This window comes from Giraffa tippelskirchi, chromosome 9 (assembly GCF_054371585.1).
Source record: "Giraffa tippelskirchi isolate mGirTip1 chromosome 9, T2T-mGirTip1v1.2.pri, whole genome shotgun sequence".
In the NCBI taxonomy this organism is placed as follows: domain Eukaryota; kingdom Metazoa; phylum Chordata; class Mammalia; order Artiodactyla; family Giraffidae; genus Giraffa; species Giraffa tippelskirchi.
Window position 1 is genome coordinate 165877025 of NC_137283.1, and position 16759 is coordinate 165893783.

Here is a 16759-nt window from a genome sequence, read left to right on the forward strand (position 1 = left end):
GTATAAGTTTTGAAGCAAGTGGCATCAGGAGCCTCATGAAGAGGGCAGGATCTCAAGGTTTAGGACCAGGAATCTACATGTCCAAGTCACAAACAGAAACGGCAATAATTTTAACATCACTGCCCTCATCTCAGTGGGCTTCCCAGGGGGAAATAGTGGTAAAAGAACCCACCTGGCCAGGGCAGGAGATCAAAGAGATGCAGGTTCAATACCTGGGTCAGGAAGATCCCCTGGAGGAGGGAAAGGCAACCCACTCCAGTATTCTTGCCTGGAGAATCCCACAGAGGAGTATAGAGGGCTACAGTCCATGGGGTCGGAATAGTCAGACACGACTGAAGCGACTTAGCACACACACCCTCATCTCAAACCTACTCACTTAAAAAAGTTCTTTCCCTTATTGCATTCACAAAAATGTTTATGTACAAATGCTACTAACGTCCAAGCCACGCTTCTGTCCTGGCTCTAAGATCGACTTCCCTCTCGCAGCACCACGGGCCCCTTTCACAAATGCGCCTCCAGGTCTGGCCCCACACGCGACACTCACCCTGCTTGGCTCAGCAGCATTCGGCAGAATCTGGTCATTTCTTTCCCCAAGTCAGCCACAGCTCCAGTCTGTTCTTGTTTGAAGGGAACAAGCGTGGCGCTTGCAGACTAACAACAGGACCATAATGAGGCTGAATTTGCACCCCAGAGAATTAAAAAGGCCACACTGAAGCCAGGCCCACAGGGCAAACAGAAACCCAACAGAAATCCTTGAGCTCATCCTACGGAACAGCAGGTGAGGGACGCGTGTCAGAAACCCTCCACTGGTTACCACCCTCACTGAGCAAGCTCACCCTATAACCACCCTGACAGATAATGCCTCTGACATATGGGTCCCTATAGTTCCAGGGGCTTAAGCTGGTTTCAGGAATGTGGAATCAGCTGTGTGCAGCCTGAGCTCAGCCCAGCCAAGCCTGTTGGGAACACTAACCCTAAAACAAGGCCTGTGCAGATGTCCGGCAGACGACCTCCTGACATCAGTGGGCCCAGAACGCCCCCCTCGCCTCATGGCAGGTACCTCTGCTTTTGTATGTACATCCCATGACGAAGCATGCTACCCTGAGACATCTGTGCAGCACACAACCTCCTCGCCTTGTCCCTACCTCCCGTCCCGTCCCCCGCACCGAAGACCACCCTGCTTCTCGGTCCCGTAGCTGCCCGGCCCCGCCTCGGGCAGCAGGCCTGAGCTCTGCCCTCCCGTCTCCTTGCTCGGCTGCCTGGTGTGAACCCTTCCTCTGCTGCAAGCCTTGGCATCTCAGCATTTGCCTCTGTGTCTGGCAAGTGGACCTGATTTGGTAACAAGAGAACAACGCTTACAAATCCACATTAACTAAAATTCTACATCTCACCTGACAAAACAGCAGGTGTCCCAGTAAGATCAGCGTTGCAGACAAGGCACAAGCGGTCGGCTAAGCCACAGGCCAGCCGCCGTCCATCTCCTGCTTGGAAAGGAAGAGAAACTCCTTATAAATCATAACTCAGAGGCACCACACTTGCAACAGGTAAAATTATAGAGTTTTTCAGTTAACCTGATGTTTGTTTTTTCAGGTAGTGAGGAAACCTGAAGCAGGTAGCAGCGTTTCCTCAACTCCCAGTCGCTGGGCGTGGAGGGTCCACTGGGGGCCTCCTGCCATGCCCAGCTTCTTCTGCAGACAGGAGCCGAGGGCTGGGGCTGGGGGGCCTGCCCAGGATATGGGGCTGGTCAGAGGCAGCACCAGGACCTGAACCTGAGCCTGCAGGGAAGCTGTGAGCAGCTGGCTTCCCAGCCTCCCATGTCTCCTCTTAGGGGCATATTTGCCTCAGCCATGCCATCTAAACACTTCTCTAAAGTAAGGCATCATAAATTATACATTTCCCCCATTATATTCAAGCTTGAGGATTCTACTTTTATGGTCATGCTTGGTAAGCAAGCATATCAAATATCACATAAATATTTACCAATAATACTACATATCCAACTTCCCAAAATTATTCAAAAAATTATTTGGCTGGCTGGAATTCTATGAAAAAAAAACAAAAGGAAGTCAGCGCAGTTGTAAATAACAGTAACCTTTCAGATTTGGGCAGACAGCTGCTTTGGGCAGACAGCTGGTCAAACACTCAAGGAGGTGGGGGCGGGGGCTGGTGCACAGACAGACCCTGGACTTGGGCAAAGACATATTCTCACCTGTAAGCAAATCTAGAAACCAGAAATGATGTTTAATCTGAAAAGAGCTTAAATAGTGGAGCCACCTGGATGAGAGCTGCCTCCTGACTTCTTCTTTGAGTTCCCAGGAAGGAAGTAAAGTGTTCGGATGCCCTTGACAGGGAGTGGTTGCCAGGGGCTGAGTGTGGCTTTGGGGAGGCACCACCCACTGGGGAGCGATGGGCTCCACCCACTGAAGAACCAGGAGACCAGGTCTCCAGGGGGCAGTGGCAGCTCTTCTGTAGCCTCTCCTTTGATGAACCAGCCTCTGTATGCAGCCCTCCTGCCAGGCTCCCTTGGGGCTCATGGAGGAGACGGCCACCTACTCAGAGCACAGACCTGGAACAGCTTATAACCAAACCAGAGCTCCTGCCGCCAGAAGCTGCAGGGCATGCATGGATGCCCTGGGCTAACCCTAGTGACATTCCAGGGGAAGAAGCTTTGATTTTAATCTAGACTCAAACAATGTCATAGTACTTCAAATAACCAAGATTTTAAAAATCTATTTTAAATGGAATAATGGGCAAAATAAGAAGCTTGCAGTGAAGCGCAGCTCTGGCTGGAGCAGCATACCTGAATGCTGAATGCAGAGCAGGGCAGCCTGGTCGTGGGCCGTGGCCAGCTGCCTGCGGAGCTCGCCTGGCAGAGGACTTTCCAAAGGGTACTCCTTACTTCAAGGAAGATCAGAGAAAATAACTGAGACAGTCCAAAGTAACATTAGAAATAAAAAATATACCAGAAAGAAGGTGAATGCTTCCCTATTTACATGTATGATTTTATTCCATGACATTTATATAAATATATATATACAAACTCTTACATTCAGAACCATGAAATAATATGCATATGCTGCCTATAGGAGACTTACTTCAGAGCTAAAGACATACACAGACTGAAAACGAGGGGATGGAAAAGCTTATTTCATGAGAATGGAAACAAGACAGTAGTAGCAACACTCAAATCAGACCAAACAGACTTTAAAATAAAGGTTATTAAAAAAGTAAACAATGGCATTACATAATGATAAAGGGATCAATGCAAGGAGACATTATACTCATTAACATATATGAGCTCAATAAAATAGCACCTAAATATATAAAGCAACTATTAACAGACATAAAGGGAGAAATTAACAACAATACAAGAATAGTAGGGGACTTTACCACCCCACTGACATCAAAGGACAAAGCATCCAGACAGAAAATCAATGAGGAAACATGTTTTAAATGACACAATAGACAAGCTGGACTTAATAGATACCTATAGGACATTCCCCACCCAAAAACAGCAGAATACACATCCTTTTCAAGTACACATGGAACATTCTCCAGGATAGGTCATATGCTGGGCTACAAAACAAGTCTCAACAAGAGACAGAGGACAGAAATTACATCCAGCATTTTTTCTAAACATAATATTACGAAACTGGAAATCAGTTACAGGAAGGAAAACGTGAAAAGCGCAAACACATGGAGACTAAACAACAAGCTACTGAAAGCAAACGAGTCAGCGAATAAATCAAAGAAAAATCAGAAAACACCTCAAGACAAATCAAAATGGAAACACAGCTTTCCAAAAATTTATGGGATGCAGCAAAATAAGTTATCAAAGGGGAAGTTTTATAGTGCCACGGCCTTCCTCAAGAAACAAGAAACTCTCAAATAAACAATCTAATCTTCCATCTAAAGAACCAGGAACAGAAGAATAAACAAACGCAAAGTCAGCAAAAGAAAGGAAACAATAGAGAGCAGAGAGGAAATAAAAGAGACCAAAAAACAACAGAAAAGATCAGCAAAACAAGAACTGCGTTTGCAAAGACAAAACAAAACTGACAAATCTTCAGCCAGGCTATCAAGAAGAGAAGAGAGAGGCCCAAATAAATTAAATAAGAAGTGAAAGGGGAGAACTAAAACCAATACCGCAGAGGTAGAAAATGTCATTAGAGAATACTGTGAACAGTTATATACCAATAAACTGGACCACCTAGAAGAAATGGATGAATTTCTGGAATCATGCAACCTTCCAAAACTAAATCAGGAAGAAATACACAATCTGAAGAGATGGATTACTAGTAGTGAAATTTTATTAGTGATTTTAAAAACTCCTAGCAAAAAAAAAGTCCAGAACTGAACAACTTCATGGGGGAATTCTACCAAACACAAAAAGAAGAGCTAATTCCTATTCTTCTCAAACTATTACAAAAACTTGACGAGATGAAACACTCCCAAATTTACCTATAACACCACCATCACCCTGATACCCAAACCGGACAAAGATGCTACAAAAAATTATAGGCCAATATCATTGATGAATATAGATGCAAAAATCCTCAACAAAATATTGCAAGTTTGAATTTAACAATGTATATAAAGGATCATACATGCTAAAGTGGGATTCATTCCAGAGATGCAAAGATGCTTCAATACTCACAAATCAATCAGTGTGATACACCACATTAAAAAAAGAGATGACAAAACAACACAGTCATCTCGACAGATGCATAAAAAGCATTTGACAAAATTCAACTTCCTTTTGATAAAAAAAAAAAATTTTAACTCCCTGGAAAAACAACCATAGGAAATCCAAGCTCAGCAGAGCCCAGGGCTGCATTCCATACTCGACCATGGATGTTTGAGAGGGTCTGATGGGACGTGAGGGCATCTGGTGGAGACGCCTACTCAGTAGTAATGACCTGCTGACATGGGAACAGCAGACAGGGGCAGGAAGAGAACCAAAGGACACAATTAAACGCGGGCAAGTCAGGCCCAGCAATGTCTTGTGAGCCAGTGACGGCAGGTGCAGCTGTAACACTCACTGGAATGAGCAGCAGTTCAAGTGCCAACAGCCCACAGTCTCTGAGAAGATGGCGTCACTTCTAACAGCAGAACCGGGGGCCCTGCAGGCCCCAAACACCTTCCTGTCTAGAGAGACAGACGCGGGGAATCTGCAGAACTCGTCCACCATCATGGGACATGGGGACAGGTGTGGACGCAGAGCCAGGCAGCCAGCCCTGAGCTGAGGGCCGCTGGGTAAAGGAAGCATTTCCAAGCCAAAGAGCCCATCGCAGGCCACCCAGAGTGGCACTGAGCACCGTGCCTACTCAGACTTCCTGTCCAATTACGACCTAAGACACTTATCAGAATAATCGTTAGCTCTCCAAAATGAAACTTAAAACAAAAATTAAAATTTCTAAATAGTTAAGGTGATAAAAGCAGCAGCATGTCTGAAAAATGATTAATATGAATTAAATTTAACTAAAAGAACAGGTAGATACAAAAATAATATATACATATGTGTGTGTACATGTACATACTTACACATATGTACTTAAAAGGTCTTATATCTGTTTGAAAAAAATAAATTAAAGTATCTAAAGAGTTCCTCCAAATTATCTCAAATTTATTTGGGATGCACAAACTAGGTTACATACCACCTATAATTGTTCTTGCATTTTGAAGCTCTTTTACCATCATTTTTGAAATTAGTCTTTGGTGAAAACATAGTTGCACTGTGGAAAGAAGAACTCTATGTGACTCAGAGATTAAAAGTTCTAAGGTTAAGAGACCTACTTTGCAGTGAAAAAATAAACATAAATACATAAATGCTTCCCATGTCCCAAGTTAGTAATAAACTGAACATTTAATCACTTTAATTTTGACAGCTATTCCTCTAATTCTATATCCATATCAGCTATTTCACTAATGGGGACATAAGTGTATTCGTGAATTAAAATTCTGGAGAACACTGTGCTATTTACCTACAAATTCTGGGTTCCTAGACAAAAACTAAGATAATCACTTTGCAGCCAGGCATGCAGGGCAACCCCACATTTCAGCTTCAGGTCTGGAGCCCTGGGAGAGAGACAAGTCAGGGGGAGGGGGCTACATTTGCTGCAGAATCTGCAAGTCTACTGGGCAATGACCCGGAGCAGACCTGGATGAGGCAGGTGAGGACACGCACATGTGCCCGTGAGGACCAGGATGGGGCGGGGGGCTCATCCCACCCAGAGCACAGGGTCCAGGCAGGCTGGGTGAGGGTGGTGGCAGCTGGGTGAGGTCTGAGGAGGAGGAAGCACCCAGGCAGGGAGGCAGGCAGCCTGTCAGCCTCACCACCCCCAGGACGTCACAGTGAGACACAGCCTCACCCGGTGACCTCACCTAGAATCTCCCTGTACTTTTCCCAGAAAGTTCAAACCCTGGGGCTAGTACTTAGGACTGACCACGGCCTGGTTCTTCCTCCCCCTGGACTCCCACACAGGCCCCACATGCAAGACCCAGGCACGTCCAGTGAACCTGAGGAGTCCACACTTAGCAGATGGCACCACCATGGAGCCAGCACACAGGCTCGGGGCGTAGACTAGTGTGCAGTTGCACTGAGGCATGAATTCAGGATCTATCTATCCACCACCCACCCATCCACCCACCTACCCATCCATCTATCCATCCATCCACCCACCCACACATCCACCCACCCATCCACCCATCCACCCATCCACCCACCCATCCACCCATCCACCCACCCATCCATCCATCCATCCACCCACCCATCCACCCATCCATCCATCCACCCACCCATCCACACACCTGCACATCCACCCATCCATCCACCTCCTGCATTGCAAGCGGATTCTTTACCAACTGAGCTATCAGGGAAGCCCCAAAGTAAATAGTAAGCACTCAATAAAGCTTGCTACTGCTGCTTCTGTTGTGTGATGGTGACATGCTGGGGTCCAGACGCCCACCTCCATCCACACCAGCACCTGCGCCCGGAGGCCATGGTCTGTCTCTGGGAGGTCCACTCACCACGGGGCAGCCGTGTAGCCTGATGACCGAATTTTGCTGTGGAAAACCAGCGGGTGGTCCTTCACGACGCTCCGAGCAGCTGTGGGAAACGTGGTTACAGAAGAAGCAAATCATTAACACGGCTGCTTCCTCACGGACAAGGGCAAGGCTCTGCAGAGACAGCCAAGTTCACACGAGAGGAATCAGTGCACACCCTACAGACTGGAGAGGCTTCATACCTGATGACAAACCAACGCCACCAGCGGAAAGGGAAATCAAGGGCATTAAAAGTACAAGAAAACAAAAAAACCATGATTTTCCTCCTTAAATGACCTGAATCACAGTGTTTAATACTGTGTATTTCAGATACTCAAAGGCTAAAACGTCAGCCCTTCCCACAGCGCTGGCCCCTCCTGGCACGTCTGGAAGAGGCTGTCCGCTCTGGGGTGAGACAGGCCACCCAGAAGCCGGCCGGCGGGATTCTTTCCACGGGGCCCTGAAACCTGCAGCATGGAGCAAGCGCCTCTGTGCTGGTGCCAGGTACAGCTACAGGAAGGCAAGTCTCTTAAGCCAACCAAGTGTCTCTCTTAGCCTGTGTTTATCACGACACAACGGTAAGAAAGACCAGCCATCAGAGCATTTTAATGGCAAGGAAACACTTTACCCTAGTCTTAACACACTGTAAGTTTCCATGGCCCAGCTGGAACTTGGTACTTTCCATGGTTACAGCTCTGACACCTCAGGAACTTACCACTGACACAGACATGTCCCAAGGGTGCTTTCAGACAGAATAAAGTCCTGCCAGAATTACTCATTTTTATGTATATTTAATACTTGCTATTCAATATGAATATTCTGTACAATATTATAAAACAGCTTTAGAAAATGGATAAATTACACAATATTGAGTACTCCTAAAAATTGTTCTCTTTTTTTAAAACAAAGAAATTCAGCTCTGTTTTTGGAACTATTTCAAACCTGATAAAATGAGACACATTGCCATCAAAAGCTCAGGGAACCCCGCTGGGCATGGAGGCCCCAAGGAGGGAGCTGGGCCCCCAGAGGCCCTTGGGAGGGACTGGAAATCAAGACGCACCCAGAGGGACCAGGAAACCTTGCTATTGTAAGAAGAGGGATGCAAATTTTGAGATTACAGAATCACTATAAATCAGTCATCTTCTGTAATATTCCATACGAATATCTTCTAAACAACACACAAAGCCGTCATAAAAAGTCAATGCTTTAAAAGTTCACTAGTCTCTGGATACGGAGAAATTATAATCTCTGTAATAAACTTTACTATTTATACGACTCTTCTCACTAAAGTTTTGTTCTACAATCTACATATTATTTAGCCGTGAAGCATAGTACAGCATGTACAGTCATCTGGAACAAAATGATACATCCTAGTAGGGCATTCCCTGTCAGTCCAGTGGTGAGGACTTGGTACTTTCACTTCCAGGGCCCAGGTTCAAATGCTGGTCGGGGAACTAAGATCCTGCAAGATCCTTGCCATGCAACCAAAAAAATTTTAAAAATCTGGACAAAACTATCATTCAAAAAGATACACACAGCCCTATGTTCACAGCAGCCAAGACAAGGAAACAACCTAAATGTCCACGGACAGATGAATGGGTAAAGAAAATGTGCATTTATACAGTAGGATATTAGTTCAGTTCAGTTCAGTCGCTCAGTCGTGTCCGACTCCTTGCGACCCCATGAACTGCAGCATGCCAGGCCTCTCTGTCCATCACCAACTCCCGGAGGCTACCCAAACCCATGTCCATCGAGTCGGTGATGCCATCCAACCATCTTATCCTCTGTCGTCCCCTTCTCCTCCCACCCCCAATCCTACCCAGCATTAGGGTCTTTTCCAATGAGTCAACCCTTCACATGAGGTGGCCAAAGTATTGGAGTTTCAGCTTCAACATCAGACCTTCCAATGAACACCCAGGATTGATCTCTTTTAGGATGGATTGATTGGATCTCCCTGCAGTCCAAGGGACTCTCAAGAGTCTTCTCCAACACCACAGTTCAAAAGCATCAATTCTGCGGTGCTCAGCTTTCTTCACCGTCCAACTCTCACATCCATACATGACTACTGGAAAAACCATAGCCTTGACTAGACGGACTTTTGTTGGCAAAGTAATGTCTCTGCTTTTAAATATGCTATCTAGGTTGGCCATAACCTTCCTTCCAAGGAGTAAGCGTCTTTTAATTTCATGGCTGCAGTCACCATCAGCAGTGATTCTAGAGTTTAAAAAAATAAAGTCTGACACTGTTTCCACTGTTTCCCCATCTATTTCCCATGAAGTGATGGGACCAGATGCCATGATCTTAGTTTTCTGAACGTTGAGCTTTAAGCCAACTTTTTCACTCTCCTCTTTCACCTTCATCAAGAGGCTCTTTAGTTCTTCTTCACTTTCTGCCCTAAGGGTGGTGTCATCTGCATATCTGAGGTTATTGATATTTCTCCCAGCAATCTTGATTCCAGCTTGTGTTTCTTCCAGCCCAGCGTTTCTCATGATGTACTCTGCATAGAAGTTAAATAAGCAGGGTGACAATATACAACCTTGACGTACTCCTTTTCCTATTTGAAACCAGTCTGTTGTTCCATGTCCAGTTCTAACTGTTGCTTCCTGACCTGCATACAGGTTTCTCAAGAGACAGGTCAGATGGTCTGGTAGTCCCATCTCTTTCAGAATTTTCCACAGTTTATTGTGATCCACACAGTCAAAGGCTTTGGCATAGTCAATAAAGCAGAAATAGATGTTTTTCTGGAACTCTCTTGCTTTTTCGATGATCCAGCAGATATTGGCAATTTGATCTCTGGTTCCTCTGCCTTTTCTAAAACCAGCTTGAACATCTGGAAGTTCACGGTTCACGTATTGCTGAAGCCTGGCTTGGAGAATTTTGAGCATTACTTTACTAGCATGTGAGATGAGTACAATTGTGCGGTAGTTTGAGCGTTCTTTGGCATTGCCTTTCTTTGGGATTGGAACGAAAACTGACCTTTTCCAGTCCTGTGGCCACTGCTGAGTTTTCCAGATTTGCTGGCATATCGAGTGCAGCACTTTCACAGCATCACCTTTGAGAATTTGAAATAGCTCAACTGGAATTCCATCACCTCCACTAGCTTTGTTCGTAGTGATGCTTTCTAAGGCCCACTTGACTTCACATTCCAGGATATCTGGCTCTAGGTGAGTGATCACACCATCGTGATTATCTGGGTTGTGAAGATCTTTTTTGTACAGTTCTTCTGTGTATTCTTGCCACCTCTTCTTAATATCTTCTGCTTCTGTTAGGTCCATACCATTTCTGTCCTTTTTCGAGCCTATCTTTGCATGAAATGTTCCTTTGGTATCTCTAATTTTCTTGAAGGGATCTCTAGTCTTTCCCAATCTGTTGTTTTCCTCTATTTGTTTGCACTGATCGCTGAGGAAGGCTTTCTTATTTTTCCTTGCTATTCTTTGGAACTCTACATTCAGATGGGAATATCCTTCCTTTTCTCCTTTGCTTTTCGCTTCTCTTCTCTTCCCAGCTATCTGTAAGGCCTCCTCAGACAGCCATTTTCCTTTTTTGCATTTCTTTTCCATGGGGATTTTCTTGATCCCTGTCTCCTGTACAATGTCACAAACCTCTGTCCATAGTTCATCAGGCACTCTGTCTATCAGGTCTAGTCCCTTAAATCTATTTGTCACTTCCACTGTATACTCATAAGGGATTTGATCTAGGTCATACCTGAATGGACTAGTGGTTTTCCCTACTTTCTTCAATTTAAGTCTGAAGTTGGCAATAAGCAGTTCATGATCTGAGCCACAGTCAGCTCCCGGTCTTGTTTTTGCTGACTGTATAGAGCTTCTCCATCTTTGGCTGCAAAGAATATAATCAATCTGATTTCGGTGTTGACCATCTGGTGATGTCCACATGTAGAGTCTTCTCTTGTGTTGTTGGAATAGGGTGTTTGCTATTACCAGTGCGTTCTCATGGCAAAACTCTATTAGCCTTTGCCCTGCTTCATTCTGTACTCCAAGGCCAAACTTGCCTGTTACGCCAGGTGTTTCTTGACTTCCTACTTTTGCATTCCAGTCCCCTATAATGAAAAGGACATCTTTTTTGGGTGTTAGTTCTAGAAGGTCTTGTAGGTCTTCATAGAACCGTTCAACTTCAGCTTCTTCAGCATTACTGGTCGGGGCATAGACTTGGATTACCGTGATATTGAATGGTTTGCCTTGGAAACAAACAGAGATCATTCTATCGTTTTTGAGATTGCATCCAAGTACTGCATTTTGGACTCTTTTGTTGACCATGATGGCTACTCCATTTCTTCTAAGGGATTCTTGCCCACAGTAGTAGATATAATGGTCATCTGAGTTAAATTCACCCAATCCAGTCCATCTTAGTTCGCTGATTCCTAGCATGTCGACGTTCACTCTTGCCATCTCCTGTTTGACCACTTCCAATTTGCCTTGATTCGTGGACCTAACATTCCAGGTTCCTATGCAATATTGCTCTTTACAGCATCGGACTTTGCATCTATCACCAGTCACATCCACAGTTGGGTATCGTTTTTCCTTTGGTTCCATCCCATCATTCTTTCTGGAGTTATTTCTCCACTGATCTCCATTAGCATATTGGGCACCTACTGACCTGGGGAGTTCATCTTTCAGTGTCCTATCTTTTTGCCTTTTCATACTGTTCATGGGGTTCTCAAGGCAAGAATACTGAAGTGGTTTGCCATGCCCTTCTCCAGTGGACCACATTCTGTCAGACCTCTCCACCATGACCCATTACTCAGCCATAAAAAGAATGAAATAATGCCATTTGCAGCAACATAGATGGACCTGGAGATGATCATAAGTCAGACAGAGACAACATCATATGGCATCACTTATATTTGGAATCTAAAATATGACACAAATGAACCTGTTTTCAAAACAGAAACAGACTCACTGACATAGAGATCAGAATGGTGGTTATCAAGAGCGGTGAGGCGGGGAGAGCTAGACTGAGAATCTGGGATTAGCAGAAGGGATATTACATTTAGGGGGCTTCCCTGATGGTTCAAACAGTAAAGAAAGTGTCTGCAATTCAGAAGACCTGGGTTCGATCCCGAGGTTGGAAAGACTCCCTGGAGAAGGGAATGACAACCCACTCCGGTATTCTTGCCTGGATAATTTCATGGACAGAGGAGCCTGGTGGGCTACAGTCCATGCGATAGCAAAGACTAGGACACGACTGAGCAACTAACACATACACACACACACACACACACACACACACACATAACATTTAGAATGGATAAACAACAAGGTCCTACTGTATAGCACAAGGAACAATTACATCCAATCTCCTGGGATAAATCATAATGGAAAAGAGTATTTTTTAAAAAAATATACATCTGTGTAAAACTGAGTCACTCTGCTGTACAGCAGGGATTGGTACATTATAAATCAACTAATACTTCAAGTAAAAAAATTTTAAATAATGAAATAAAGAAGCCTTAAATTCCACCTTAAGGGGTGATCTAAGTAAAACATACATGTAAATGAATTTGGTTAAAAAGAAAGACAGTCCCGAGTCTCGTTTTGCAGCAGGTCCCCACACAGAGGACGCCATCGGGTCACACTGCGGAACGGGGCTCAGTGCAGCTGGCAAAACAGGCCAGGGTATGAGGGATGGCATCGCTTTTAACAGAGTTCACCCTCCAAGTAATTTGCTTCAACTGAAAACATAGTTAGGATTTTGGAATACTCTCTGAACAACCTAGTATCATTCCAACTATTAGCCATTTTAATTAATATTTGTTAGTCCACAAGTTTCCCCAAAGAATGTTAAAAGAAATCTATACATAACATAACATTATTTGGGGCATTATTTAAGAAAATAATTCAAAAAGACTTTTTACGTTGCCCAAAGTTATAGAGTTACTTACTGCCACTGAGCTGTACACACAAATATGGTTAAGATGGTAAATTTTATGTAATTTATATTTTACCACAATAAAAAGTACACACAAGAAATAAGCGAAGAGATGCACACTGCCATATATAAAATAGATAAAAAGGGAAAGCATTAGTCACTCAGTCGTGTCTGAGTCTTTTTGACCCCATGGACTGTAGCCCGCCAGGCTCCTCTGTCCATGGAATTCTTCAGGCAAGAACACTGGAGTGGGCTGCCATTCCCTTCTCCAGGGGATCTTCCTGACCCAGGAATCAAACCCAGGTCACCTGCATTGCAGGTGGACTCTTTACCGTCTGAACCACCAGGGAGGCCCCTAAAATAGATAAACAACAAGGATTTACTGCGTAGCACACTGACAGACTTTGTTTTCTTGGGCTCCAAAATCACTGCAGATGGTGACTGCAGCCATGAAATTAAAAGATGCTTGCTCGTTGGAAAGAAAGCTATGACAAACCTAGACAGCATATTAAAAATCAGAGATACCACTTTGCCAACAAAGGTCCATATAGTCAAAGCTATAGTTTTTCTAATAGTCATGTACAGATGTGAGACTTGGACCATAAAGAAGGCTGCATGCCAAAGAACTGATGCTTTTGAACTGTGGTGCTGGAGAAGACTCTTGAGAGCCCCTTGGACTGCAAGGGGATCAGACCAGACAACATGAAGGAGATCAGCCCGAGAAACCACTGCCAGTACTTCTCATGTTTGAATTCCTGTGAATTACACCCAAGTCGGGTGGTTCAGATGGTAAAGTGTCTGCCTACAGTGTGGAAGACCCGGGTTTCATCCCTGGGCTGGAAAGATCTTCTGGAGAAGGAAATGGCCACCCACTCCAGTACTCTTGCCTGGAAAATCCAATGGACGGAGGAGCGTGGTAGGCTGCAGTCCGTGAGGTCGCAAAGAGTCGGACACAACTCAGCGACTTCACTTTCACTTTCATACCCAAGTCATGAAGAAACACCCAACATATTCCCCACCACAAAAACCATGTCAGAACACGTGAGAGGCAGAGAAAGGAAGGAGCAAAGGAAGAAGGAAGCACCGAAATTCCACATCGATGAACGTGAATCCACAACGCGAGAGAGTGAAGCTGAACAAACATAACTCGGACGGGGAGCTGCCCTACATTCTGCATTTCAGACCACATTACACTCACCAGACTGTTTCTGAGTAGCCGGCTTGGTTCTTTCTTCCTTAACAAGTCCCAAGTACAGCGGAGAGGTCGGTAAGACACAGGAGCTAAAATAAAAACACAACCCTGGTCTGTGAGAGCAAACTTGCGTGACGGACTTGTTCCAGGGAAACATGCATCTTAAAGACAGTTTCACACGACTCCGCACCTGGGCAGCACCGACAGGTCCAGTCCCCGGCAGGGGCACTGCTGGGACCTCAGCAGAGCAGCAGGGTCCACCTCCACCAGCGCGGTCTTGTTCCCGAACATGGACGTGAGCAAGCAGAGGGCCTGCACAGACAGGTTCAGAGAATCGGTCGTGGTTGTGGGCACACTTTAGTTGAGCTAATGGGTGCGCTGTGTGCAGACGCATGTGACCGCTGAACCTGTGCACACAGCCTCACGCAGTGAGCAGCCAGGAGAGCACGTCGGAAGGGAGGAGAACCCGCAGCAGGAGAGGCGCACCGTCCCGGCCCTCGCTCACGACTCACCTCACGCCCGCCGGTTCTGCTCGCCACGGTGCACGATCCAGCAACCTGAATGCTGAGGCTCCTGAAGTCTTCATCCCCAGCAAGAAGGAAACAAGCCACATGTCAGGCCGCGAGGTGCTACCTGCACACGGGCCGGGGCTGGAGATGTGAGGACAGCGCACAGGCTGCTGCCCCACAGAGCTGACTCGGCGCGAGCCTGCAGACCAAGCTCCGCACGTAGCCGCGAGAGTGCGGAAGGCGCAGCATCCCCGTGAGGACACTGAGCCAGGCCGGACACATGGTGTTGGACCTTAACGGACAGAAGACCAACTGGTAGGGGGCGGTGCAGGCGCCGGGGCCAGCGGAGGCCACGTGCGCAGAAAGGCGACAGGGAGGTGGCTCCCCAGGAGGAGGGCCCAGACCAGGAGCCCTCGGGGAGCGCAGCGCAGGCCAGGCCGGAAGCCAGCACAGACGAGGCCCAGGCCGTGTGCACACGGGGCAGCAGGCAGCGGTCCGTCGTCTCCTCGCAGCTCAGGGGCCAGTGAGGACTGAGCCTGCGGGTGCGTGGACACCAGGACGGGCGAGGAGACCATCACTCAGCCCAACAGCTGTGATGGTGACCAGGAGCCGCAGCAAGGCTGTGGCAGGGACACAGGGTCAACTTTAGGTCCTGGATGTGGCTGGGCCCCAGGAGGAGAGGGTGGGAGGCCTGATACACAAGGGAGACAGAGGAACAGGGGGCAGGTGACGGGCTGCAGGAGGGGCTGGGGGGCGCCAGGACAGCCAGCGTGGCACGGGTGACCGGGGAGCCTGGTCCCTGGGGGACAGTGATGGGCACCCACTGTGACCCCCGAATGTCAGACAAAGGAAAATGTTAAAGTTACATACTATCTGTATCAAAGATTCTCTGAACGTAGATCTTACCCTTGTAATGTACAACAGCCTCCAGTTCAAAGCTTGCCAAGTTAAATATAAGCAAACCAGTGGAGCTTCCAATCCACAAGCAGCTGGCGGTCTCAGAGAAGCTGATTTCAAAAGGAAGAGAGAAAAGCATGTGCTGACCATCCCCCCTCAGCCAGGGCGGCAGGGACCCCAGGCCTCGGGGAACCTCAGGGTCCCCTGCCCGAGTCTCAGGTGCTGGCCCCATCTCGGACAACCTCTAGCATATCCCCTGGGCAGGTTTCCTAGGCCCTACTGTCCAGGGAAGGTAGAAGTCAGAAGGCCACAAGCTGGGCCCGACTCAACTCTGACCCGAGGCTTTCCTCTCCTCTAAGGTCACCAGAGGTGGGCACGTGCGGCCTCTGTGAGACCCCCGCACAGGTGGGCGTCCCTGCCACAGCCCCACACCTGCGCCACGTCTGCACTTGAAGACCCTGCTGAGCGGAGCTGACGAAGAGGAGACTGACCGACAGTGGCGTTCACACCAGGACAGACAGATCGGCCACTGCTTCTTTGTTTTCCGATTTACAAACTGGGCACAGGCTGTAAACTGACTGGTCAGCCCCCTCTGGCTTTGCAGACCTGGACTCAGAGCAGCTTCTTCAGGCACCTCCCTCCCACGCACACCTTGCCCACCTGGCCTCCAACAGCCCCCACTCCCTGGGCTGCTCGTGGGTCGTCTGCCTCCAGCACCAGCCCCAGGGAGACCACGTGAGCCTGAGCAGAAACAGGGTCACTCTCCCTGAGCAAAGGTGGTGACCCAAGGCCTCAGACCCCCTAGTCAGCTTCAGTCCAGGCCAGGCAGGGGCCCTGTGCAGACACGGCTGCCTGATGAGTAAGCACAGCAGGGCTGCAACCGCACCAGTCGCCTCCTCAGGGTTCCCACCCCAGCAGGACCAGAGGCAGGTCTTAGTCATCGCCAGAGCTCTCCGCAGCCTGTGCGGAGCCAAGGGGAATGAAATCATGACGTATTGGCTTGGTCAGAGTAAAACAGTGGCTCCCTGATGTTGCCAAATATTTAAAATATTACTATAAAACAAGAAATAACTAAAATTCATTTGGGGTCAAATTTAAAGGTATGAAATATGGCACAGATGGAAGAAGTTTAGGATAAGTTATGACAATGTTACCCTTTCCCTTATTACAGAAGTCAAGATCTGCCTCAATGGGTGAAGTAAATTAAAATCATCTCATTTCCTTTATGAAA

At 46.9% G+C, this 16759-nt stretch overlaps 1 protein-coding gene across 29 annotated transcripts in view; it reads right to left on the reverse strand.

Annotated features, from left to right (window-relative positions):
* WDR27 (WD repeat domain 27) overlaps nt 1–16759 on the reverse strand; it is a 144624-nt gene that overhangs the window by 104441 nt on the left and 23424 nt on the right. For 18 of the 29 annotated variants that reach the window (XM_081529678.1, XM_081529656.1, XM_081529686.1 and 15 more), the window contains 8 exons: nt 15538–15638; nt 14635–14702; nt 14313–14434; nt 14129–14211; nt 7030–7108; nt 5658–5735; nt 2801–2898; nt 1392–1481 (listed from right to left, as the gene is read on the reverse strand). In XM_081529678.1, coding sequence (XP_081385804.1) covers nt 1392–1481; nt 2801–2898; nt 5658–5735; nt 7030–7108; nt 14129–14211; nt 14313–14434; nt 14635–14702; nt 15538–15638 — 719 coding nt within the window. Of the gene's footprint in view, nt 1–1391; nt 1485–2800; nt 2899–5657; nt 5736–7029; nt 7109–14128; nt 14212–14312; nt 14435–14634; nt 14703–15537; nt 15639–16759 lie in introns of all 29 variants that reach the window. The other 11 variants (XM_081529668.1, XM_081529675.1, XM_081529681.1 and 8 more) reach the window with 2 other exon arrangements.